General features: G+C 51.4%; 4 protein-coding genes across 6 annotated transcripts in view; 2 read left to right on the top strand and 2 right to left on the bottom strand.

The window, feature by feature from the left end:
• Positions 1-9152, bottom strand: part of SPDYC (speedy/RINGO cell cycle regulator family member C) — a 41362-nt gene extending 32210 nt beyond the window's left edge. For both annotated transcript variants that reach the window (XM_066357841.1, XM_066357883.1), the window contains exon 1: positions 9064-9152. The gene's annotated coding sequence lies outside the window, so the exon portion shown is untranslated. The remainder of the gene's footprint in view (positions 1-9063) is intronic.
• Positions 9153-9603: 451 nt separating this feature from the next.
• On the top strand, positions 9604-16705 carry SYVN1 (synoviolin 1). 2 transcript variants are annotated; one of them, XM_066351073.1, is made up of 16 exons: positions 9604-9743; positions 10577-10725; positions 10948-11040; positions 11130-11282; positions 11416-11464; positions 11869-11972; positions 12633-12759; positions 12858-12957; positions 13095-13160; positions 13259-13375; positions 13469-13632; positions 13915-14043; positions 14131-14286; positions 14361-14547; positions 15281-15432; positions 15508-16705. In XM_066351073.1, the coding sequence occupies exons 2-16, from the start codon at positions 10594-10596 to the stop codon at positions 15612-15614; spliced, it is 1836 nt and encodes a 611-aa protein (XP_066207170.1). In that variant the 5' UTR covers positions 9604-9743; positions 10577-10593; the 3' UTR covers positions 15615-16705. The 2 variants fall into 2 exon arrangements, with proteins under 2 accessions (XP_066207170.1, XP_066207255.1); XM_066351158.1 differs by having other exon boundaries at positions 14134-14286.
• Positions 16327-20199, bottom strand: MRPL49 (mitochondrial ribosomal protein L49). The gene is made up of 4 exons (XM_066358428.1): positions 20040-20199; positions 18866-19016; positions 17999-18123; positions 16327-17883 (listed from the first exon to the last, which is right to left on the bottom strand). The coding sequence occupies exons 1-4, from the start codon at positions 20115-20117 to the stop codon at positions 17737-17739; spliced, it is 501 nt and encodes a 166-aa protein (XP_066214525.1). The 5' UTR covers positions 20118-20199; the 3' UTR covers positions 16327-17736.
• Positions 20200-20247: 48 nt separating this feature from the next.
• FAU (FAU ubiquitin like and ribosomal protein S30 fusion) lies at positions 20248-22625 on the top strand. The gene is made up of 5 exons (XM_066358510.1): positions 20248-20380; positions 20629-20711; positions 20806-20950; positions 21853-21908; positions 22455-22625. The coding sequence occupies exons 2-5, from the start codon at positions 20637-20639 to the stop codon at positions 22578-22580; spliced, it is 402 nt and encodes a 133-aa protein (XP_066214607.1). The 5' UTR covers positions 20248-20380; positions 20629-20636; the 3' UTR covers positions 22581-22625.
• The last annotated feature ends 423 nt before the right edge of the window (positions 22626-23048 follow it).

Consider the following 23048-nt stretch of genomic DNA (forward strand, 5'->3'; position numbering starts at 1 on the left):
ACCCGATGAACCCTCGCTCAAGTTGGCGACCTCGGGTTCTCGAACCTGGTTCATCCGCGTCCCAGTCCAATGCTCTATCCACTGCCTCACTGCCTGGTCAGGCAAAAAAACTTATGACCATCTAAATACACAAAACTGTCAAGGAGTATACACTTCTTTTGCTGCTTAGATTACATTAAACACAGATTAATCAGGCCCTGGCTGGATAGCTTGATTGGTTGCAGCATCGTCAGGAGCAGCTCAGTGTTCCTGTCACTCTTTCTCCCTGCCTCTCTTTTTTTTTTTTTTTTTTTTTAAATTTTTATTTATTTATTCATTTTAGAGGAGAGAGAGAGAGAGAGACAGACAGACAGACAGAAGTGGGGGAGGAGCAGGAAGCATCAACTCCCATATGTGCCTTGACCAGGCAAGCCCAGGGTTTTGAACCGGCAACCTCAGCATTTCTAGGTCAACGCTTTATCCACTGCGCCAACACAGGTCAGGCTCTCCCTGCCTCTCAAAAGAAAAACATACCCTAAAAATTACTGTAATAAATGGTATTTTGCTATATATGTATTCTTCTGCAACTTATTAATTTTTATTTATTTATTGGCTTTTAGATAGAGGAGAGAGCAAGAGAGAGAGGAGAAACTGGGAGCGTCAACTTGTAGTAGTTGCTTCCTGTCTGTGCCTTGACCAGGCAAGCCCAGGGTTTCGAACCGGCGACCTCAGCATTTCCAGGTCGACGCTTTATCCATTGCACCACCACAGGTCAGGCTGCAGCTTGTTATTTTGATCAACATTGTTTTAGAGATTTCTCCATGCTGAATTTTTGTTCATTTTCACTATACTGTGCAGTATTCCATTACCTAATTATATCACAACATAGTTATGTGTTCTCTTCCAAGGATGCTCACTTAGGTGTTTACAGTTTTCCTCTATTTATGAACAGTGCTGCAATGAGTGTTCTCTGCGTGTGTCCTTACACACTCATGAGACAGTTTCTCTGGGAGCGAAGGTGCTGGGGCAGAAGTGAAGCACAGGATCAAATTTCCTAGAGAGTGCCCCCACACTCCCCGTTACTCTACCTCCACAGAGTTATTTTGCCTCACATTCTGACACAGGGAAATGTTAAAACCTAAATTTCTGCCATAACTATGAATGAAAAAGTATATCTCATTCTTGTTAGAATACTCATTTCCCTAATTATTGATGGGGTTTACCATCTTCCCCATTTTTTGGTCATTAAAGTTTTTATTTACCTGTGTGTAACCTGTGACTATTTTTTTTTTTTTTTCATTTTTCTGAAGCTGGAAACAGGGAGAGACAGTCTGACAGACTCCCGCATGCGCCCGACCGGGATCCACCCGGCACGCCCACCAGGGGCGACGCTCTGCCCACCAGGGGGCGATGCTCTGCCCATCCTGGGCGTCGCCATGTTGCGACCAGAGCCACTCTAGCGCCTGAGGCAGAGGCCACAGAGCCATCCCCAGCGCCCGGGCCATCTTTGCTCCAGTGGAGCCTTGGCTGCGGGAGGGGAAGAGAGAGACAGAGAGGAAGGCGCGGCGGAGGGGTGGAGAAGCAAATGGGCGCTTCTCCTGTGTGCCCTGGCCGGGAATCGAACCCGGGTCCTCCGCATGCTAGGCCGACGCTCTACCGCTGAGCCAACCGGCCAGGGCCCTGTGACTATTTTTATTTTGAGTTGTTTCTCTTTTCTTATTGATTTAGAGGAGTTGGGGGTTTTTTTTGTTTGTTTTTTACAGAAACAGAAAGTCAGAGAGAGGGATAGACAGGGACAGACAGACAGGAACGGAGAGAAATGAGAAGCATCAATCATCAATTTTTTGTGGCGACACCTTAATTGTTCATTGATTGCTTTCTCATATGTGCCTTGACCATGGACCTTCAGTAGACCGAGCAACCCCTTGCTCGAGCCAGCGACCTTGAGTCTAAGTTGGTGAGCTTTGCTCAAACCAGATTAGCCCATGCTCAAGCTGGCAACCTCGGGGTCTTGAACCTGGGTCCTCGGCATTCCAGTTCGACTCTCTATCCACTGCGCCTCCGCCTGGTCAAGCTGTTGTTTCCTTTAAGATTTTATTTCTTGACTTTACAGAAAGGGGGGAGTGAGAAGTATCAATTCATCATTGCTTCACTTTAGTTGTTGCTGGTTGTACATGACTTGACTTGGCAAACCCAGAGTTTTGAACTAGTGACCTCAGCATTCCAGGTTGATGGTCTATTCACTGCACTACCACAGGTCAGGCAAGGGTTTTTGTTTGTTTGTTTGTTTTATGTTTATTTTATTGATTTTAGAGAGAGAAAGGAAAAGAGCAGGAGAGAGACAGGAAGATCTATTCTTGTATCTACCCTGACTTGGATCAAACTGACAACCTCTGTGCTTCTAGACGAAGCTCTAACCAACTGAACTATTTGGCCAGGGTGGGAGAGTTATTTTTATATTCTGGATACTAATCCTTAGTCTTCTCCTAGTTAATCTCTTGTTCTTTTGGTTTTCTTTTAATGATTTAAAAAAATACATAACTTTAAAAACATTAAAAAGTCCTGGCCAGCGGTGCAATGGATAGAATGTCGTGCTGGAGTGCCAACCAAGGTCATGGGTTTGATCCCAGGGTTACAGGTTCAATCCCCGTCAGGGCATGTATGAGAAGCAATCAATGAATGCACAACCAAGTGGAATAACAAGACAATGAGTTGACTCATCTCTCTATCTCAAAAAAAAAAAAAAAAGAATTTAAAAATTGAAAGTTAAATTATATAACTTTATTGAGGCATATTTTATATATATATAATTTGTCCACTTCAAGTATACTGTTCAAGAAATTTTTAGAAAATTGGCCAAGTTGAGCAAGCATTAGCATAAATCAGTTTTAGAACATTTCCATCAACATAATATGATCCCTCATGGCCATTAACCATTTATCCAGTTGATGGAATCTTTTAATGCACTACATGTTTCTCTATTTTCTTCTGAAAGTTTTAAATTTTTGCTTTTTCACATTTAAGCGAACCAGTCCTTCTTAGAACTGATTTTTGTGTCTGGAGTGAAGTCACCTTCCACATAGATAATCAATTGTCCCTGCACTATTTATTGTAGAGCCCGTCTTGTCCTCTGAGCTGCATTCCGGTCTCTGTCATATATCTATCTGCTTTCCATCCCAGCCTGGATCAGTTTCTGAGTTTCCTATGTTGTTTCATTGACTTAGTTACAATCGCCGGGACAATATTACAATGCCTTCAGTACAATAGGTACCATTAAACTTGTGAAGGAGAGGTCCCCATCCTGCCTTTTTCTTAAAAATTGTTTTAACCCTTTGAGTTTTTGTGTTTTTTGGGGGTTTTTTAATTTAAATATTTATTTATTTATTTATTTCAGAGACAGAGGGAGAGTCAGAGAGAGGGATAGATAGGGACAGACAGACAGGAATGGAAAGAGATGAGAAGCATCAATCATCAGTTTTTCGTTGCAACACCTTAGTTGTTCATTGATTGCTTTCTCATATGTGCCTTGACCATGGGCCTTCAGCAGACCGAGTAACCCCTTGCTCGCGATCTTGGGTCCAAGCTGGTGAGCTTTTTTTTTTTGCTCACACCAGATGAGCCCGCGCTCAAGCTGGCGACCTCGGGGTCTCGAACCTGGGTCCTTCCGCATCCCAGTCCAACACTCTATCCACTGCACCACCGCCTGATCAGGCAACCCTTTGAGTTTTTATTATTATTATTTTTTTTAGTTTTAGATTTATTTATTTATTTTAAAGAGAGGAGACAGAGAGAGACAGAGAGAGACAGAGAGAGACAGAGAGACAGAGAGAGAAGGGAGGGAGGAGCAGAAAGCATCAACTCCCATATGTGCCTTGACCAAGAGAGCCTGGGGTTTTGAATCGGCGACCTCAGTGTTCCAGGTCGACACTTTTACCCACTGCACCACCGCAGGTCAGGCTTTTTTTTTTTCTTTTTTTAAACCTTTACCTTTCTTTTTTTTTTTTTTGTAAACACTCTTTTTACTTTTTTATTTACTTGTTTATTTATATTTTAGAGAGGAGAGAGAGTGACAGAGAGAGAAAGGGGGGAGGAGCAGGAAGCACCAACTCCCATATGTGCCTTGACCAGAGAAGTGCAGGGTTTTGAACCGGCAATCTCAGTGTTTCAGGTCAACCAACGCCTTATCCACTGCGCCACCACAGGTCAGGCATACTATTTTATTTATTTATTTATTTATTTATTTATTTATTTATTTATTTATTTATTTCTTGCCTTGACTGCAGGCCTTCAGCAAACGGAGTAACCCCTTGCTTGAGCCAGCGACCTTGGGTCCAAGCTGGTGAGCTTTTTGCTCAAGCCAGATGAGCCTGCGCTCAAGCTGGCGACCTTGGGGTCTCAAACCTGGGTCCTCTGCATCCCAGTTCGATGCTCTGTCCACTGCGCCACCACCTGGTCCCCTTAGAATTTTTAAAATATACATTTAAAAATAAATTCTTGCCCTGGCTGGTGGCTCAGTGGATAAAGCGCCAACCCAGCACACCAGTGAGACAGAAACATTGATTTATGTTCCACTTATTCATGCCATCATTGGTTGATTCTTGTATGTGTCCTGATTAGGGATTGAATCCACAACCTTGGCATGTCAGGAGAATACTCTAGCCAGCTTAGCTACCTGGCAAGGGTGAGGATTGTCTATTTTTTTTTAAGATTGTCTATTTTAATAGCTTATTCGAAGAGCCAGCTTTGAACTTTTTTTTTAAAGCAAGAGAGAGAGACAGAAAGGTAGAGAGATGAGGAGAAGCATCAACTTGTAGTTGCATCACTGAACTTTGTTAATCTCTATTTTAGCTTTATGTATTTGATTAATTTCTGTTATCTTTGCATTTCCTTGCCTTCTTTTCCCATGTTTATTTAATTTATTATTATTATTATTATTATATATATATTTTTTTCATTTTTCCAAAGCTGGAAATGGGGAGGCAGTCAGACTCCCGCATGCGCCCGACCGGGATCCACCCGGCATGCCCACCTGGGGGCGATGCTCTGCCCCTCTGGGGCGTCGCTCTGTTGCATCCAGAGCCATTCTAGCGCCTGAGGCAGAGGCCACAGAGCCATCCTCAGCGCCCAGGCCAACTTTGCTCCAATGGAGCCTTGGCTGCAGGAGGGGAAGAGAGAGACAGAGAGGAAGGAGAAGGGGAGGGGTGGAGAAGCAGATGGGCGCTTCTCCTGTGTGCCCTGGCTGGGAATCGAACCCGGGACTCCTGCACACCAGGCCAACGCTCTACCACTGAACCAACTGGCCAGGGCCTTATTATTATATTTTTAGTGAGAGGGGGACGGGCAGACAGGACAGGAAAGAGATGAGAAGCATCAATCCTTCGTTGTGGCATCTTAATTGTTCATTGATTGCTTTCTCACATGTGCCTTGATTAGAGGGCTCCAGCAAAGCAAGTGACCCCTTGCTCAAACCAGCAACCGTGGGCTTAAGCCAGCGACCATGGGGTTATGTCTATGATCCTATGCGCAAGCTGGCGACCCCATGCTCAAGCTGGTGAACCCACGCTCTAAGCCGGATGAGTCCACACTCTAAGCTGGGTGAGTTGAGTCCTCAGTGTCTCAGGTTGATGCTCTATGCACTGCACTACTGCCTGGTCAGGCTATTTTATTGATTTTAGAGAGAGGAAGGAGAGAAGAGAGGGAAAAAGAGAGAGAGCCAGGAATATCAATCTGTTCCTGCATGTGCCCTGACCGGGCATCGAACCAGCAACCTCTGCACTTTGGGACGATGCTAACCAACCAAGCTATCTGGCCAGCGCATTTCCTTGCCTCTTATTGATATAATATATATTTCATAATGTTCACCATTTTAAAGTGTACAATTCAGTGGCTTTAGGTATATTCACAAAGTTGTGAAACTGTTGCTATTATCTATTCCAGAACATTTTTTTTTTTTTTGTATTTTTCTGAAGCTGGAAACGGGGAGAGACAGTCAGACAGACTTCCGCATGTGCCCGACCGGGATCCACCCGGCACGCCCACCAGGGGCGATGCTCTGCCCACCAGGGGGCGATGCTCTGCCCATCCTGGGCATCACTATGCTGCGACCAGAGCCACTCTAGCGCCTGAGGCAGAGGCCAAGGAGCCATCCCCAGCGCCCGGGCCATCTTTGCTCCAATGGAGCCTTGGCTGCGGGAGGGGAAGAGAGAGACAGAGAGGAAGGAGGGGGTGGGGGTGGAGAAGCAAATGGGTGCTTCTCCTATGTGCCCTGGCCGGGAATCAAACCCGGGTCCCCCGCATGCCAGGCCGATGCTCTACCGCTGAGCCAACCGGCCAGGGCCTCCAGAACATTTTTATCACCACCCCTACCCCCCAAAACCCATCCCCATTAGTAGTCATGTCCTACTCCCTACTCTACCAGCACCTAGTAACCACTAACTACTTCCTGTCTACGTGAATTTGGCTATTCTGGACATTTAAAACAAATGGAATAATACAATATGTGGTCTTTTGTTTCTGGATTTTTTTATTTTTTAGACAAGAGGAGGGGGGATTGTGAAGCAGACTCCTGCATGTGCCCTGACCAGGATCCACCCAGCAACCCCATCTTTGGAGTATGCTTGAGTACCAAACTATTTTTAGAGCCTAAGGCTGATGCACTCAGACCAACAGAGCTATTCTCACCACCTAAGGCCAATGCTCAAACCAACTGAGCCACTAGCTGAGGGAGGGGAAGAAGGAAGGGGGAAGAGGAGGGGGTGAGAAGCAGGTGGTTGCTTCTCCTGTGTGCCCTGACCAGGAATCAAACCCAGGTTGTCCGTATGTCAGGCCAATGCTCTATTCCCTGCGCCACCAGCCAGGGCCTGTGTCTGGATTTTTAAAAAATATTTTTTCCATTGATTTGAGGAGAGAGAGAGACAAGAGAGAGAAGAGAGACAGAGGAGAATGGAGAGACAAAGAGACAGAGAGAGAAGTATTAACTTTTTTTTATTCAGTGAGAGAAGGGGAAGCAGAGAGACAGACTCCTGCATGCAACCTGATCAGGATCTACTGGGGAAAGCCCACTAGGGGGCAATGCTCTTCCCATTTGGGGCATTGCTCTGTTGCTTGAGCAGCCGAGCTCTTTTAGTTCCTGAGGCGGAGGCCATGGAGACATCCTCAGTGCCCAGAGCTTGCTCCAATCGAGCCATGGCTACAGGAGAGGAAGAGAGAAAGAAGTGAGAATGGGAGGGTAGAGAAGCAGATGGGCACTTCTCCTGTGTGCCCTGATGGGGAATCGAACCTGAGACATCCAAAAACCAGGCCAACACTACCACTGAGCCAACCTGCCAGGGCCACAACTCGTTATTTCATTCAGTTGTTCCATTTAGTTGTGCACTCATTGATTGCTTCTCGTATGTGCCCTGACCAGGGATTGAACCTGCAACCCAGCAGGGTCAATGTTTTATCCACTGAACCATCAGGCCAGGGTCTGTGTCTGGCTTCTTTTATTTAAGACAATATTTTTAAGGTTTCTCAATGTTATGCATGTATCAGTACTTCATTCCCATTTACAGATGAATAATACTCCATTATACCCTGACCTGTGGTGGCACAATGGATAAAGCACTGACCTGGAACACAAGCCCGGTTCGAAACCCTGGGCTTGCCTGGTCAAGGCACATATGGGAGTACATGCTTTCTGCTCCTCCTCGTTTTCTCTCTCTTGCTCTCTCTCTCTCTCCTCTTCTCTCTTCTCTAAAATAAATTTTTTTAAAAAATCTAAAAACATAAAAAATAAACTCCATTGTATTGAGATACTACATTTTGTTTACCCACTCATGGACATTTGAGTTTTTTCCATCTATTGGCTATTATGAATAAGGCTGATGTGCACATTCTTGTACACGTGTTTGTGTGAACAAATTTTTTCAATTCTCTTGGGTATGTACCTAGGAGTGGAATTTCTGGGTCATACTTTAACTTATTGAGAAACTGCCAAACTATTTTCCAAAGCATCTGCATTACAAGTATTTTACCAGAAATGCAAGAGAGTACTAATTTCTGGGCATTCTTCCTAACACTTATTGTGTGTCTTTTCTTCTTCTTCTTTGTTTCCAAGTGAGAGGAGAAGAGCTAGACAAACTCCTGCATGTGCCCCCACCGGATCCACCTGGCAACCCCACTATGGGGCTGATGCTTTGCCCATCTGGGGCCATGCTTGCAACCAAGCTATTTTTATCACCTCAGCACTAGGGGTCAATGCACTAGAAACAATCGAGCCATGATTGAGGGAGAAGAGAGAGAGAGAGAGAGAGAGAAAAGGAGGAGGGGGTGGAGAAGCAGATGGCCGCTTCTTCTGTGTGCCTTGATCTGGAATCAAACCTGACCAGCCAACACTCTACTGCTGGGCCAACCGGCCAGGGCCATTATGTGTCTTTTTAATTATAATATCCTAGTGGGTGTGAGGTGGTATCTCACTGCGGTTTTGATTTGCCTACCCATAATGTGCCTATTGGCCATTAAAAAAAATTGGTGGTGAAGGTGGCTGAGTCTAAAGGTCAGAACTCAATGCCAATCCCAGGACAGTCTTGTTAAATCTCTGGACCTCAGCTGTCCAGCGCATAAAATGAGGATAGCACCACCTAGCTAATATACTTTAATGATTGATAGTTAAATGAGATGACAAAATTGCAAGGCACAAACTGGTGCATTAGCTCCATTCTGCCAATGAACGACTGGGTTGGCGGCGATCCAGACACAAACTGAAATACTGGACAGTACGAGACGAGAGGTAGATGTACCTATGGCCCAGAACCGAACAATACAAGGATAGCAAAGTTGCAGGGAAGACTTGTGGGAATACTGCATTGAAGTCAATCCTTTCGCACAGGACATTCCTATACCAAGATTAGCCAGCATTAAAGGTCTGCCTTCTCAGCCCGAGACACACGTGACTGCTCCTCCCCTGTGTGATACAGCAAACGTTCCCCAAAGGCAGACACAGTTAACCCACCCGCCCACGGACAGCACCTGCCCCACTCTCCGCCCACTGAGGTTAGACCTAGTCCTAGGCAACGAGGCCTTCCGCCCCTAGCAACCGCTCACCTGCTTTTCACTTCCTATAGGCTAGCAAATTTCATTTCTTTTTCTTATAGGTCCGCGTAACTCTATCTCGACCAATCAATAGCAGCCACGGAGATCCAACTCACTCCCACACAATTTGGGGGTGATCGTGGAAGAGACAAGTTTTTCGTTTTCTGAATCCAGTTTTCCCAGAAATCACCTTATTTCTCAAACTATTGTGAGTCCCCTGAAATGAGTTTCTAAAACATTTGTCTATGGCCTGTAATGTCTATCCGTCGCATTCTCCACCCTCCAAGTGGTACGGCCCGCTCCACCTTCCAGCCGCTTTGAGAGCCTAAGTCCTCCGCTAGGCAGAGGCCACTCAGCGGCGGCGACGATACCATCTGTGACTGATAAACAGGGGGAATCCTACCACCCCCCGGCTTGTCCTATTCCGCTCCTGCCACCTAGGGCATCTCTTCCTCGAAGTGTAGGGCCGAACCGCAGATACCGTGATGGGACGACTGCTTCCAGCGGCACGGAAGGCACGCGATGCGCACCGGGGAAGGGCGCACTTGGTACGATCCACGCCGCGCCCCGCGCCTCCGGAAATGAGGTGTCTCACCCTCGAAGTTCCGGCTCGCAGGGGGTGGAGGAGTGTTGTTAACCGGGACGCCTCTGCAGTTGCGGGGCTTGAGCGGGCTCGCGGCGTTGGGCTCCTGGTGAGTGGGCTGGGGTCAGGCCCGGGTTGTGGTTGGAGTCAGGACCTGGATCTTGCCCTTGAGGTCTCCGGGGTCGGTGCGACCCTCAGCCCGCCACCCGCTTTCGGCCTGTCAGCTGGTGGCAGACCTCTGGCGGCCGCGTGGCCGCTCTCTCTGAGGCCGAGCCCCGTCGGCGACGGCTACAGCTCCCGGCGCTTCCAGGTGCGCGATCGCGGGGCGACCCGGGCCCTTCTCAGTATCGCCACCACATCCTAGTGGCCGGCCGTTTCTCCGGTGTCCCGAGTTGACACTGTCCCAGCGGTTGGGGGCACCAGGGTTCCAGACTGACGGACCCGCCCGCTCCGCGGGGCGTGTGTCGGAGCTGCCCACCCTGGCAGAGCTGTCACCGGCGCTGTCGCCTGCCCGGCTGCGCCTCCCAGCTCCCTGGCTTCTCCCAGTCCAGACCGCACGTTCCCGCTTCTGGAGAGGTCTTTGCATGCCAACGCACCTTCACTTCGGGGTTAGTGGCAGTGACAACTGTCCCCTGCAACACTGCTGCTTTCCCTCATTCCTCCCCAGGGGCGGCGGCTTGGCAGGCGCCGAGAAAGGAGCCCTAGATTTGAAACAAAGCTGACCCAGGCTCCAGGGCTTGCGTCAGTGTGATCATTTCATCACTTTGAGTCTCAGTTTTCTTTTTGTAAAATGGGGGAGCATATGCTATTCTTGATGTGATGTGACTTTAAGGTGAAATGAAGTTTGTTCTCCTCCTATTTACCGACTCTGCCTTTCAGGCGCTGGTGAGGTTTTGCACCATATGGGCCTCACACAAGTGACTCTTTCCTTTCCCCACGCAGGTCTCCAGGCCAGGGCAATGTTCCGCACCGCAGTCATGATGGCGGCCAGCCTGGCGTTGACTGGGGCAGTGGTGGCTCATGCTTACTACCTCAAGCACCAGTTCTACCCCACTGTGGTGTACCTGACCAAGTCCAGCCCCAGCATGGCAGTGAGTTGAGGGCTCAGGGAGGGAAGGACCGGTAGGGAAGGAGGAGGTTGCTTGAGACAGGGGCTGGGCCCGGGGTCAGGTGAGGAAGGGAGAAGTGAAGCTGCCACCAGCTGCCTGACTTTGAATAAATTGAGATGGGGGTGTGGGGAGGTTCCTGAATGATGAGCGGAAGGCAGAGCAAAGCCGGAACTGACCTCAACCACAGCCTCTCTTTTCTCCTAGGTCCTGTACATCCAGGCCTTTGTTCTTGTTTTCCTCTTGGGCAAGGTAATGGGCAAGGTGTTCTTTGGACAGCTGAGGGCAGCAGAGATGGAGGTAAGATGTCTGTGGCCCCAAAGGTGAGGGCCAGGGAGCTGGGCAAGAAGAATGGCTGAGTCCCACGTAATTCCTTACCCATCCCCCAGCACCTTCTGGAACGTTCCTGGTATGCTGTCACTGAGACTTGTCTGGCTTTCACTGTCTTTCGGGACGACTTCAGCCCCCGCTTTGTGGCGCTCTTCACCCTCCTTCTCTTCCTCAAGTGTTTTCACTGGCTGGCTGAGGACCGCGTGGACTTTGTGAGTTGGGTCAGGGGTTCGCTGGAGCAGACAGAAGCCGGAGAGTGGCCAGCAGGCAGGCTTGCAGAGGGCTGGACTGGGGGTGAGAGGTGAGCCCAGCCTTCCTGACGGACCCCTCTCTGTCCTGTCGCAGATGGAACGCAGCCCCAACATCTCCTGGCTCTTTCACTGCCGCATCATCTGTGAGTGAGACCTGTGGGAGGGGCAGGGAGGGAGCACAGAGGACAGAACATGAAAAGCCGCTAACCGTGGGCCTGTACCCTCAAGCACGGGCTGCCCCCTCGGCCACAGCTGTACGGGAAAGATAATTTAGGAAGTTAATTTGCATTATTTCTGCCCTTTTCCACTCCAGAGCTTCTCAGCTGCCTGGCCCCTTAGCTCTTGGTCTCCTCACCTGGAGTGTGGGCTGCCCAGTGCCCCGCTTGGCAGAATTGGAGGTCCCAGGGGGCTGGGTTCAGTGGTGTGTGCCCACCTGCCTAGAGGCTGGGACCATGGTGGGCTTGAGGGTGGGAGCTGTCTTAGAGCAAGTGGCTGCCAGGCCCTGGGCTGACTCCTCCAAACCCCCCACTCGGGGGGGTCCCTACAGCCCTCATGTTCCTCCTGGGGATCCTGGACTTCCTCTTCGTCAGCCATGCCTATCACAGCATCCTGACCCGGGGGGCCTCTGTGCAGCTGGTGTTTGGCTTTGAGGTAAAACTGCTCGGAGGTTGGGAGGACTAGCCTGAGGGGGCATTGCATGGGCCTTGAATAACCCAACGAACCTTTACTAAGCACGTGCTCTGCAGCCAGCCCCGTGGGGACCACCAGGGAGCAGGCAGCCCTCGGGCAGTGCCAGCCCTCTACACACTCCTGGGAGAGTGGGGAAGGTGCCGAGAGAGGCGCCCGTGGAGGAGGAGCCCTGACCGGGCGCTCAGGGAAAGCTCCCTGGAAGTTGATGCCCTAGAAACTGGCTGTTGTTGGATAGAAGGAATCAGCTTGCTGGACAACCGGGGAGGTGTGTCCCTGGCAGAGGAGGATGTGTTCACTGACAACAGCTCACTTTGTTGAGTGCTTAGTGTATGCCAGGCCCCGTGCCGAGCACTTGACCTATATCTCTTTTAATCAGCAAAGCATCATCATAAAGGAACAGTTAATTGTCATTTTATAGACAAATAACTTATAGTTTAGAGAGGTCTAGTAGTTTGCTAAAAGTCACACCAACTAGTGAGTAGAGGAGGTAGGAAGACCCCAACTGTGCAAGGCTGTGCTTGTACTATCACACCCTGCTGTGCAGAGTCCTGGGGGCAGCACTGTGGCTGGAGCAAGGAAGGGGGCTGCATGCTCATTGCCCCCCATCCCTCCTCCCTCCAGTACGCCATCCTGATGACTATGGTGCTCACCATCTTCATCAAGTACGTGCTGCACTCCGTGGACCTCCAGAGCGAAAACCCCTGGGACAATAAGGCCGTGTACATGCTTTACACAGAGCTGTTTACAGGTGAAAGGAGCCTGGGCCTGCCCTGCCCTGCCCTGGTGTCCCGGCTCCGCCTCCCAGGCCCTGTGACCGGCTGCTCTCTGCACACCCTTTCCCTCCAGGCTTCATCAAGGTCCTGCTCTACATGGCTTTCATGACCATCATGATCAAGGTGCACACCTTCCCTCTGTTCGCCATCCGGCCTATGTACCTGGCCATGAGGTGAGCCCAGCTGAGCTGTGCCCCCCCCCCCCGCCCCCGTCTGAGTACGTTCCCCACCTCTATCTGTTCCCTCCCCCTCCACCTGTATCTGATCCCTCCCCTCCTGGTTCTGGTTTTCACTGAAACTGTCCTTCCAGGCAGTTTAAGAAAGCTGTGACAGATGCCATCATGTCTCGCCGAGCTATTCGCAACATGAACACACTGTAAGTGGGCTTGTCCCAGATGCTCTAAGCGTTGGCCCAGCTCTGGTCCTCCTGCCTCCAGCTCTGGTCTTGACATGTCCTTGGCCTGTCCTAACCAGGTACCCAGATGCCACCCCAGAGGAACTTCAGGCAATGGACAATGTCTGCATCATCTGTCGTGAAGAGATGGTGACTGGTGCCAAGAGGCTGCCCTGCAACCACATTTTCCATACCAGGTGGGAGGGCTCCGGGTGCCTGCAATTGGGGGATGCGCTCTGGGACGCAGGCCTCTAGGGACCTGCTGGCTATTGCCTGGTCTTGACTCCCAGCTGCCTGCGCTCCTGGTTCCAGCGGCAGCAGACCTGCCCCACCTGCCGTATGGATGTCCTTCGTGCGTCACTGCCAACGCAGTCACCACCACCCCCTGAGCCTGCGGATCAGGGGCCACCACCTGCGCCCCACCCCCCACCACTCCTGCCCCAGCCTCCCAACTGTAAGTGGCCCCTCTTTTGGTCATCTAACACACTGTTGTGTGCTTGCCCTGGGCTGGGTGGGTATGGGAAACACTGAGGAGAATCCAGAGTCCCTGCCCTCTGGAAGCTCAGTCTGGCTGGAGCAGGGGGGCAGGGGAGTCACAGGAAGAAATGTAGATGGTCATGTGTGATCAGTGCTGAGTGCAGAGAGGACCTGTGGGAGCAGAGGACACGGTTCCTACATCTAGCTCCTTGCCTGGGATTTGGACCATTTCTCACCACCTCCTGTCCTCTCTCTGCAGTCCCCCAGGGCCTCCTGCCTCCCTTTCCTCCAGGCATGTTCCCGCTGTGGCCCCCCATGGGCCCCTTCCCACCTGTTCCGCCTCCCCCCAGCTCAGGAGAGGCTGTGGCCCCTCCATCTACCAGTGCAGGTGAGCCTCTGGGTACTGGGACACCCAGGGGGCGGGGTGGAAGCAGGGCCCCTCAGCACTCACCGATTTCCTGTTCTTGCTCTTCAGCAGCTCTTTCTCGGCCCAGTGGAGCAGCCACAAGCACAGCTGCGTCTGCGGCCTCTGCACCGGCACCTGGCTCTGCCCCTGCCTCTGAGGCTGCCCCCACCCCGGGCTTCCCCTTCCCCCCGCCCTGGATGGGCATGCCGCTGCCGCCACCCTTTGGTAAGCAGGGTCCTTCTCTGGGTGGTTCTGGGGGTGGGGGGTCAGGCCCAGGCTGAGCCTCTGCCTCTCTCCAGCCTTCCCCCCAATGCCTGTACCCCCTGCCGGCTTTGCTGGGCTGACCCCGGAGGAGCTGCGGGCTCTGGAAGGCCATGAGCGGCAGCACCTGGAGGCTCGGCTCCAGAGCCTGCGCAACATCCACACGCTGCTGGACGCTGCCATGCTGCAGATCAACCAGTACCTCACCGTGCTCGCCTCCTTGGGGTACGTCAGTGCAGGGCACTGGGGCGGGGGTGGCAGGGGCATGGAGCTGCCAGGACACAGCTCCGAGCGGTGGCTCCTGGCTTTTTCCTCTTTGGCCACCCTGTGATACCTTGTGGTTCAGGCCACCTATCTGTAAGCACATCCTGAGTCTCAGGGTTCTTAGTGCCTTTTTAAAATTCTCAACGTTTCAGTTCATCATGGACAGCCAGTGATCTTCCTATAACTAGGAATCAATGCCCCAGATCTGAGACAGTGAATAAAGTTAAGTCACTTGGAGCCAGCCTGGGCTAAGTTCAAGTCCTGGTCCCATCACGCATGTGCTTTGTGACCACTGTTACCTTATTTGAATAGAAGGGGTTCTCATTACTCTTCACAGGTCACATGTACAAAGGGCTGGCACCCAACAATGACAGCACAGGTGTGTGGAGGGGAGCGCGAGCCTGAGACCCAGTGCTGTTTTATTCAGTGGAATGTGTTAGCAGGTCCCAATAAGGGGCCTCACCTCAGGGTGGAGCCTGCAGAGTCAAGTGAATAGTCCCTGCCTGCAAGTGGTTCACAATCAATCTGTGGCGTAGAAGCACAAGGATTCCTACATGTGTTCACGTGTCTGATGGTCACGGGGCTGCAGAGGCACATCGGCTCTGGACTCGACTTTGCAAGGCTCACCAGACAGAATCTGCCGTCATGCCAGGATGCCAAAGCTGGGCCCGCCTCTTGTCCCTTCTCTTCCTAGGCCCCCCCGGCCTGCCACCTCAGTCAACCCCACCGAGGAGACTGGCCCCACAGTTGTCACTGCTGCCTCCTCCACCAGCGTCCCCAGTTCCGAAGCCACCACCCCATCCTCAGGAGCTTCCCCAGCAGCCACTGAACCTGAAAAGCCTCCAGGTAGCTGTGGTCAGCCCACGGGGCCGGGCAGGGCAGGGGTTTCTCTGAGTTCCACTTCTGACTGTCTGTCCCCAGCTCCCGAGGCCGTGAGCACAGAGGAGCTGCCTGAGGATGTGGAGCCCGACACAGCAGAGCTCCGCCGTCGCCGGCTGCAGAAGTTGGAGTCCCCAGTTGCCCACTGACACTGCCCTGGCCCCGCTCCCACTCTCTTGAGCAGCTCTTGCTGGAACGTGTCCTGCCATCAAGTGCCAGCTCCCTCTCTACCTGTACCAGGGTGTAGTATCCCCAGCTCCAAGACAGAGGAGGTGGCATCCCCTAGGCCAAGTGGAGGCCCCATGGCCTCCAGCCCTTACAGTCTTGGGCAGCCATGGGGACTAGGGGTCAGTTCCAGCCTTCTTCTCCAACCCTTCAGCCCTGTGTTCTCTGGGTCCATGAAGGCAGAACAGCACAGCCTCTGAGCAACTCTCTGTCCCGTGCCCTTTCTGGGAGAAGGGGCGGCCCCTCTGAGCCCTGCTTGTGTGTGTGGAGTCACGCTGCAGTGCCGAACAGTATTAGCTCCCATGCCCAAGTGTGGACTGAAGGAGCGGGGGGCAGGCCAGGAACTTGCTCCTTGGTCCACCAACTAAGACTGGTACCAATATCCTTTTCTTCCCCTAAACTCCCAGGAAGCCTCTGTGGTGGTGGCTGTGTCCCTTATGCCCTGTGACATCTCCATGTCTTACCGGCAACCACACAACTCAGGGAAAGGAGCGCCTGGGGGCGGAGAAGCAGGAGGGCAGCGAGGGACACTGCCCTGCCCCTCCCCCCAAGGTCCCTCCCTCCCTGGAGCTGTCTAAAGTGAGACCATGCCTGGTCTCAGCCAGCAGCCACTGCCCAGCCTCAGTCCAGGCTGAGGCTGGTCTGCTCCAGAACCACTGCAAGCCCCAGAGTCTAAGGAAGGCTGCTTCTTAACTCAGAACTTTTCTAGAGTTTAGAAGAATTGGAATTACTTCCATGCTATTTTCTTTGGCCTAAATTTTGTCTTTGAATTTGAATGCTTGACCCGAGGAGCAGGAGTGTCAGGCTCCTGGTCTTTCCTGTGGGGAAAAGGTTCGGGGCCAGGAAGGGAACACAGGAGCCCAGGCCTGCCTGTCCCTGTCTTCTTCCCCTGGGTTTTGTGTTACGTGAGTTGCTGGAGAGTTTCAAATGATTATTTAATTTGTAAATATTGTATAAATTTTAATAGCTTAAATTGTATATACAGCCAAATAAAAACTCGCATTAACAATTGGTAGAGCTGGTGTCATAGGATCAGTGAGTCGGGTTCCTTTTTCTTGCTCAGACTCTAGACTTAAACTATTAAGATGTACCCATATTACAGATGCAGAAACTAAGTCCCACAAAGGTTCTGAACCCTGTCTTAGCCAGTTTGATGCTGGGTGGAGGTGGTAACTCAGGCCACTGGCTGGGGGCAGAGGCAAAAGACCAGCATCTTCCCGCCTGCAAGGCCCCCATTCAGCCTTGATACCAGGTCAGCAAGCCGGGAAGCACTGCCCTGTGCTGGAATGCTAGGAGCTCCCAGGCACCCCCTTGTGGGCAGACCAATTACAGCTAATCAGATTTCTGGAGCTGGAAACCTAATTATGCCCAACTCTGGTCTGGAACAGAGCAGAGGTCAGTGGGCCTTCTCCCCCTCCCTGGTTAGAAAGAATGAGCCCAGGGGCTGATGTGGACATGCTGTGCCCATGCCCAGTACTGGACTGCACTTGGAACTGAAGACATCCACGACCCATGTCAGTCATCTGTATTCTCCATAGCCTCCACCAAGCCAGGTCTGACCTTGAGAATGTCTGCAGCAGTGAGTCTGAGGAGCAAGGGAGGAATGTGCCCAATGGGTCTGTCCTGTGCCACCCCCCTACACTTCGTTGGGCTACTGCTTCTACCAGAAGGGCAATCATCAGCCTCCAGAATTTAAACAGCTGAGCCCAAGGAACTCCAATGAAAAGAGCATAAACAGACCAAAATTAGGGGCAACGGGGAGTGCTGGGAACAAGAACTAATGCCTTCCACTAGCTTGGCTGTTTTAGTGGGTCTGCAGTGTTCGAGAGCCCTACCCCAGTGCTAGCACCTGTGCAGATGGTCCCGCTTCCCCTTTATGCAAGCAAGGGCTGCTCCAAAGCCCTAGTCCTCACTCTACCCCACCCAAGCCCTTAGCCCTGGTCTCTGTACCCCCGATCCTAGTTGTTCCAAAACCCACCTCCCTCCTGAGGTCCCCTGGACTCCAGTCTGTGGGGGACGCCGTCATGCAGGCTGCTCAGCTAGGTCTCAGAAGCCCTTCTCTAGGAGCCAGGCTTTTAGTTGCTGGTCAAAGTAGCCCTTGACCCGCAGGGTACCTGTCACCTCATTGACCTGGGTGATAGGCGTCTTCCCCAGCAGTGGACTCAGAAAATCTTCCACATCCTTCTGCAGGGCCTGAGGGAAGATGACAAGTCAGTCCTGGTTAGAAGACTCACCTCTAGAGGACTCCCATCTCTTCAGCCCTGAAAGGGTCACTCATGGTCAGACCCTGACCCATCCACACACTTACCCAAATGTCTCCCTCCACCTTCCGGATCACAGTCATCTGGCGGTTGCCATGAGTGATGTCCTTATAGACAGGGACGTTGTGCATCCGAGAGCGCCGCACAAAGTAGGGCAGGTTTGGTGGGAGGTCTGGGACAGGGAGAGGCGTTGATAAGCCAAACTTTCCCAGGCTTCATCCTACCTCGGCCTTTCTCAGAGTCTGAAGTGGGTCAGTGCACCCAACGACAAAGCCACCTCCAGACCTGCTTTTTCCCAAAATATAGAGCCAGGACACCAATACCCCAAAACTCAGCACAGCGCCTGGCACCAGAAGGTGCTCAAGAAGAAATGAAGTCAAGGTCATGCCTGCCTGGATCTTTGGGTCCCCTAAGGGGCCGGTTCTTGCCCTTCTCCTCTGGGACAGGGAGACTAAAATGGACAGAGGGATAGGGATTTACAAGCACTGAATACCAACCATGTGCAGGGCTCTGCACTATGTACTTTATCTTCATTTTGCAGAAACTGAGGCTGGGAGAAGCTAAGTGACTAAAAAGACCACAATGGCAATGGATAGCAGGGCCAAATTTGGACCCAGAACTGCCCAGCTCCCAAGCTGTGTTCTCAAATATGGTGGCCAGGCTCTTGAGTCTTCTCTCTATGCTTCACTTTTTCTACATGGACAGACCTATCCCAACAGTGTGGATGGACGGTTACTTGTAAAACAGGGCTCCATTCATGGGTCCTTCCTTGAACATGAGACAGATGGTAAACCTGAGAGACCTCAACACAAGTCCTGAATCCACTGAAGGGTAAGAGTCTCAGCCGGGGGCAGCTAACCACTAAGGAGGGGTACTTCCCTGCATTTTCATGCCATTCCTATTAGCCAGCTCACCTCTGGGGGGCTGCCAGCCACTGGGGGTAGGGTAATGTTCATGCTTTGGGGGCTCTGGGATCCTGGTCGGAGGTAACAGGCGCTCCACAAACTGGTATTCATCCACAGACTCCACGAAGCTGGGGTAATTGGGAGGTCCCTGGGTCTGGCTCTGAGGCAAAAACAAAAAACCATCTCTCCATCACCTCACTCAACACCCACCCAACACAGGACAGACAGAACTTTTATAAGTAGAGGAAGGAAACATTACAGGTGGAGAGAATGGCATCAATAAATGGCTGGAGATAGGAAAGCAGCAGACTTCCATTTGTCAGGGTGTAGTTGGGAGTAGGAAAGAAGTTCAAATGTTCTAAAGGGCCTGCCTCTCTCAGTCCGTCTTGGGACTCAAATGACAAGTGTGTGTATACTTTTGAAAAGCAGATTAACTGGAAGTCTGACCAATATGGCATATTTCAGTATTGAAAGTTTCTTCTAAACGGTCTAGTAAAATATTCTAGTTCTGGATTGGGCACTTTCAGCAATCATGACAGTTTTCTACTCACACTCATCCGACAAGATCCTCCCTTACCTAGGAGGTTTCAGCTTCATATAGATACCAGCAGGCACTGTACTAAGTGCTTTACAGATAGTGTTTTCACTTAATTCTTATAATGCAACAGGATACGTACAGTATTTTATTACAACCTTTTTAATAATCCAACCCAAGGAAGATTAAGACATTAAGCAATCTACCTAAGGTCACACTCCAGAGTCTGTCCTCCCATCCTCCAGCCTTAAGAGCTCTCTTAGACACTTCTCCCATCAGATACCCCCGGAATCTTGATAGGTCCCAGGGTTACAATGAGAACAGGGAAGCAGGATGAAGTGGCCTGTATGTCATGAGCTCTAGGTTCCCAGGAGGGCTGAGCTGTGAATTCTGTGGACGGGTTATTCCTTCAAAAAATTAGCGAGAATCTATGTGCTGCCTCTGCCCTCCATTCAGGTTCCAACCACCATACTCCGAAGCGCGCACCAGGCCCTGTCACCTTCCTTCTCAATCAGCTACAGAAAAGATGTCCCTGATCAAATGAGGAAAACTTCAGCCCAAAGAAGGAACGCGATTTTCAAGATTACAAGGAATAACAGTGAGCCTCATACCCAGCCCTCTGCCCCCAGCTCCAAGCTCAGTGCTCACCAGTCGCCGTAGCCCGCAGCCCGGCTGGACGCCGAGTCTCCAGCCCCGCAACGATGCCCGGAACACGAACGCTGCCATCTTGACCTCGCTGGTACATTAGCTTGCTGCGCGCGCAACCAGCCTGGTCCCGCCACTTCCGGTGCACGCCTCTCTGGACGAAAGAACGCCTACCAAATGTAAAGGGGCGGAGCTAAGACTGCTGTGGGCGGTACAAATGTCGGAGGCTGCCACTGTCGCTCAGCAGTGACGTAACGCGCAGCAATCGCCTTCGACGTGTGCGCTCTTGTTCCTTCCTCTTTTCCGACTCCATCTTCGCGGTAGAGGTAGAGGCCGCAGATCAGGTAAGGTTGGAGACACGGCTCAGTTCCGGAGGGCTTCCTAGGCGGTTGGCTGCGAGGTCAGAGGGCGCGGGAACAGTAGGGAACAGTCTGTGAGCCAGGTTCTGGTCCCTCCCGACCTCCCTGGCAGGCAGGCCGGGTCTTACTCACGTGAGACCCCCCCCCCCCCCCCGATTGTCCGCCGCCCGTCACCGAATCCTCGGCTTCCTCTCCCAGGATATTTTTTCACTTACAAGCATTTCTTTCCTCAGTCGCCGACATGCAGCTTTTTGTCCGCGCCCAGGAGCTACACACCCTTGAGGTCACCGGCCAGGAGACTGTCGCACAAATCAAGGTAAGGCTGCGCGGTGCTCCCGGGGTACGGTCCTTTTCTGTTCTTTAACCTCGCTCCCCGCGGGAACGCTAATGAGCATCATTTTTGCCTGTAGGCTCATGTAGCCTTACTGGAGGGCATCGCTCCAGAAGATCAAGTCGTGCTTCTGGCAGGAACGCCCCTAGAGGATGAAGCTATCTTGGACCAGTGTGGAGTGGAGGCTCTGACCACTCTGGAAGTAGCCGGTCGCATGCTTGGAGGTGAGCTAGGGAGGACTGTCCTTTAAACTGCTTGTATGCACATAATGGGTGTGGAGCAGTGCCCTTAATCTGGCGTGCTTCTTCCTGTTTACCTCAGGATTAACTCTTGAGAAACTCATGGAAGATTAAGCCGGTATAGGTGGGGTTTTTTTTTACAGAGACAGAGAGTCAGAGAGAGGGATAGACAAGGACAGACAGGAACGGAGAGTGATGAGAAGCATCATTAGTTTTTCGTTGCGACACCTTAGTTGTTCATTGATTGCTTTCTCATATGTGCCTTGACTGTGGGGCTACAGCAGCCCTTGCTCAAGCCAGCAACCTTGGGTCCAAGCTGGAGAGCTTTGCTCAAAGCAGATGAGCCCGCGCTCAAGCTGGCTACCTCGAGGTCTCTAACCTGGGTCCTCCACATCCCAGTCCGACGCTCTCTCCACTGCGCCACTGCCTGGTCAGGCCGGTATAGTTCTTTCTGTTTCAGTCATTTACCAGATTCTTGCTCCCTTCCAGTTTTCTCACTAAAATCAGGAGATTAGACTAGATTCCCCAAGGTTCTTTTCACTTATTTTTATAAAGTCTGGCTAGCCTGACCTGTGGTGCCTCAGTGGATAAAGCGTCGACTTGGAACACTGAGGTCACCCTGTCTGTACTTGCCTGGTCAAGTCTTTAAAAAAAAAAAAAAAAAAAGGTCTGGCTGGAAAATGCTGAAGTGAAACCCAGAGAACATACTAGACATTCTTGGTTAAATGTCAGATCTCTTTTGTTCTCACTACCTATTGGGCAATTTTGTTCTCATTACCTATTGGGCCCAGCTTGCCTTTAAAGGCTTGAGTTGAGGCTGAAAGAATTCTGCAGGGTGTGGCCCTCTTGGTCTCCTAACTGCTTGCTGTTTTCTTTTTCCACCACAGGTAAAGTCCATGGTTCCTTGGCCCGTGCTGGGAAAGTAAGAGGGCAGACCCCCAAGGTAAGTGAAGTATTTGTGGTGCCTTGATGAGCTTTTATTTCTTTATTATTTTATTATGTGAGAGGTGGGGAGGCAGAGACAGACTCCCTCATGGGCCCAACTGGGATCCACCCAGCAAGCCCACTAGGGGCTGTTGCTCTGCCCATCTGGGGTGTTGCTTCGTTGCTCGCAACTGAGCCATTTTAGCACCTGAGGTGGAGGCCATGGAGCCATCCTCAGGGCCAGTGGCTGACCAACTTATTCCAATTGAGCCATGGCTGTGGGAGGAGGAAAGAGAGAAGGTGGAAGGGTGGAGAAGCAGATGGTTGCTTCTCCTGTGTGCCCTGACCAGGAGTTGAGCCCAGGACTTCCACACCCTGGGCTGACACTCTATTGCTGAGCCAAGCGTCCAGGGCCATGTGATGCCCTTTGAACTGTTCTTCCTATCACAGATAAGCCAAGACCCTTGGCTCTTGGCCTGTCTGTCTTCTCCCTCCCCTGAGGTGAGCCTGAGGGATGGCATGGAGAAAGGTCAACCAGGGTCTGATAAACCCTCCCTTTTCCTAGGTGGCCAAACAGGAGAAAAAGAAGAAGAAGACTGGTCGGGCCAAGCGGCGGATGCAGTACAACCGGCGTTTTGTCAATGTTGTGCCCACCTTTGGCAAGAAGAAGGGCCCCAATGCCAACTCTTAAGTCCTTTGTAATCCTGGCTTTCTCTAATAAAGCCGCTTAGCCCAGTCATCTTGTTTCACCTTCATTTTCAGGGCCTTGGGGAGATATGGCTTCTAGGGCTGATGGTGTGTCCAGTGTAACAATGAGGTCTCATTTTGGTTTCTTGGCAGTGTCGAGTGAGGAAGAGGCAGAGGCCCTTGGCTAGTGGGTGGGGCAGGATGGGGTGAAGTGGTAAACTACAAGACAAGGCTTCCCATGAAAACCAGCAACAACAGGTGCCAGTCCTTCAAACGTAGAATTGGGGAAATTTCTGATTTCAAATAACTTAGTAATTCCCCCAATGCTTCTTTTTGTTCTTCTTTTAAACAGAAGATAAGAATCATTGCGGTGGGAGTTGCATAGAGGCAACAATGAAAGGGAGGAGTTCCAGTAGAGGAAATGTCAGGAAAGGCTAAACTTGGGACCAGCTGTGTCCTCAGTGGAGTCCAG

This window comes from Saccopteryx leptura, chromosome 1, assembly GCF_036850995.1.
Source record: "Saccopteryx leptura isolate mSacLep1 chromosome 1, mSacLep1_pri_phased_curated, whole genome shotgun sequence".
Lineage (NCBI taxonomy): Eukaryota > Metazoa > Chordata > Mammalia > Chiroptera > Emballonuridae > Saccopteryx > Saccopteryx leptura.

Bases quoted from the DNA above. Each gene is read 5' to 3' on its own strand.
- MRPL49 (XM_066358428.1), bottom strand. From the start codon at position 20,117: ATGGCAGCGTTCGTGTTCCGGGCATCGTTGCGGGGCTGGAGACTCGGC. The intron at 19,017-20,039 runs GTGAGCACTGAG...TTTTTGCCTCAG, and splicing joins GCTGCGGGCTACGGCGACTG to AGCCAGACCCAGGGACCTCC. The intron at 17,884-17,998 runs GTAAGTGTGTGG...ATCTTCCCTCAG, and splicing joins AGGTGGAGGGAGACATTTGG to GCCCTGCAGAAGGATGTGGA.
- FAU (XM_066358510.1), top strand. From the start codon at position 20,637: ATGCAGCTTTTTGTCCGCGCCCAGGAGCTACACACCCTTGAGGTCACC. The intron at 20,712-20,805 runs GTAAGGCTGCGC...TTTTGCCTGTAG, and splicing joins AGACTGTCGCACAAATCAAG to GCTCATGTAGCCTTACTGGA. The intron at 21,909-22,454 runs GTAAGTGAAGTA...CCCTTTTCCTAG, and splicing joins TAAGAGGGCAGACCCCCAAG to GTGGCCAAACAGGAGAAAAA.
- SYVN1 (XM_066351073.1), top strand. From the start codon at position 10,594: ATGTTCCGCACCGCAGTCATGATGGCGGCCAGCCTGGCGTTGACTGGG. The intron at 11,465-11,868 runs GTGAGTGAGACC...GGGTCCCTACAG, and splicing joins CTTTCACTGCCGCATCATCT to CCCTCATGTTCCTCCTGGGG. The intron at 14,287-14,360 runs GTAAGCAGGGTC...GCCTCTCTCCAG, and splicing joins GCCGCTGCCGCCACCCTTTG to CCTTCCCCCCAATGCCTGTA.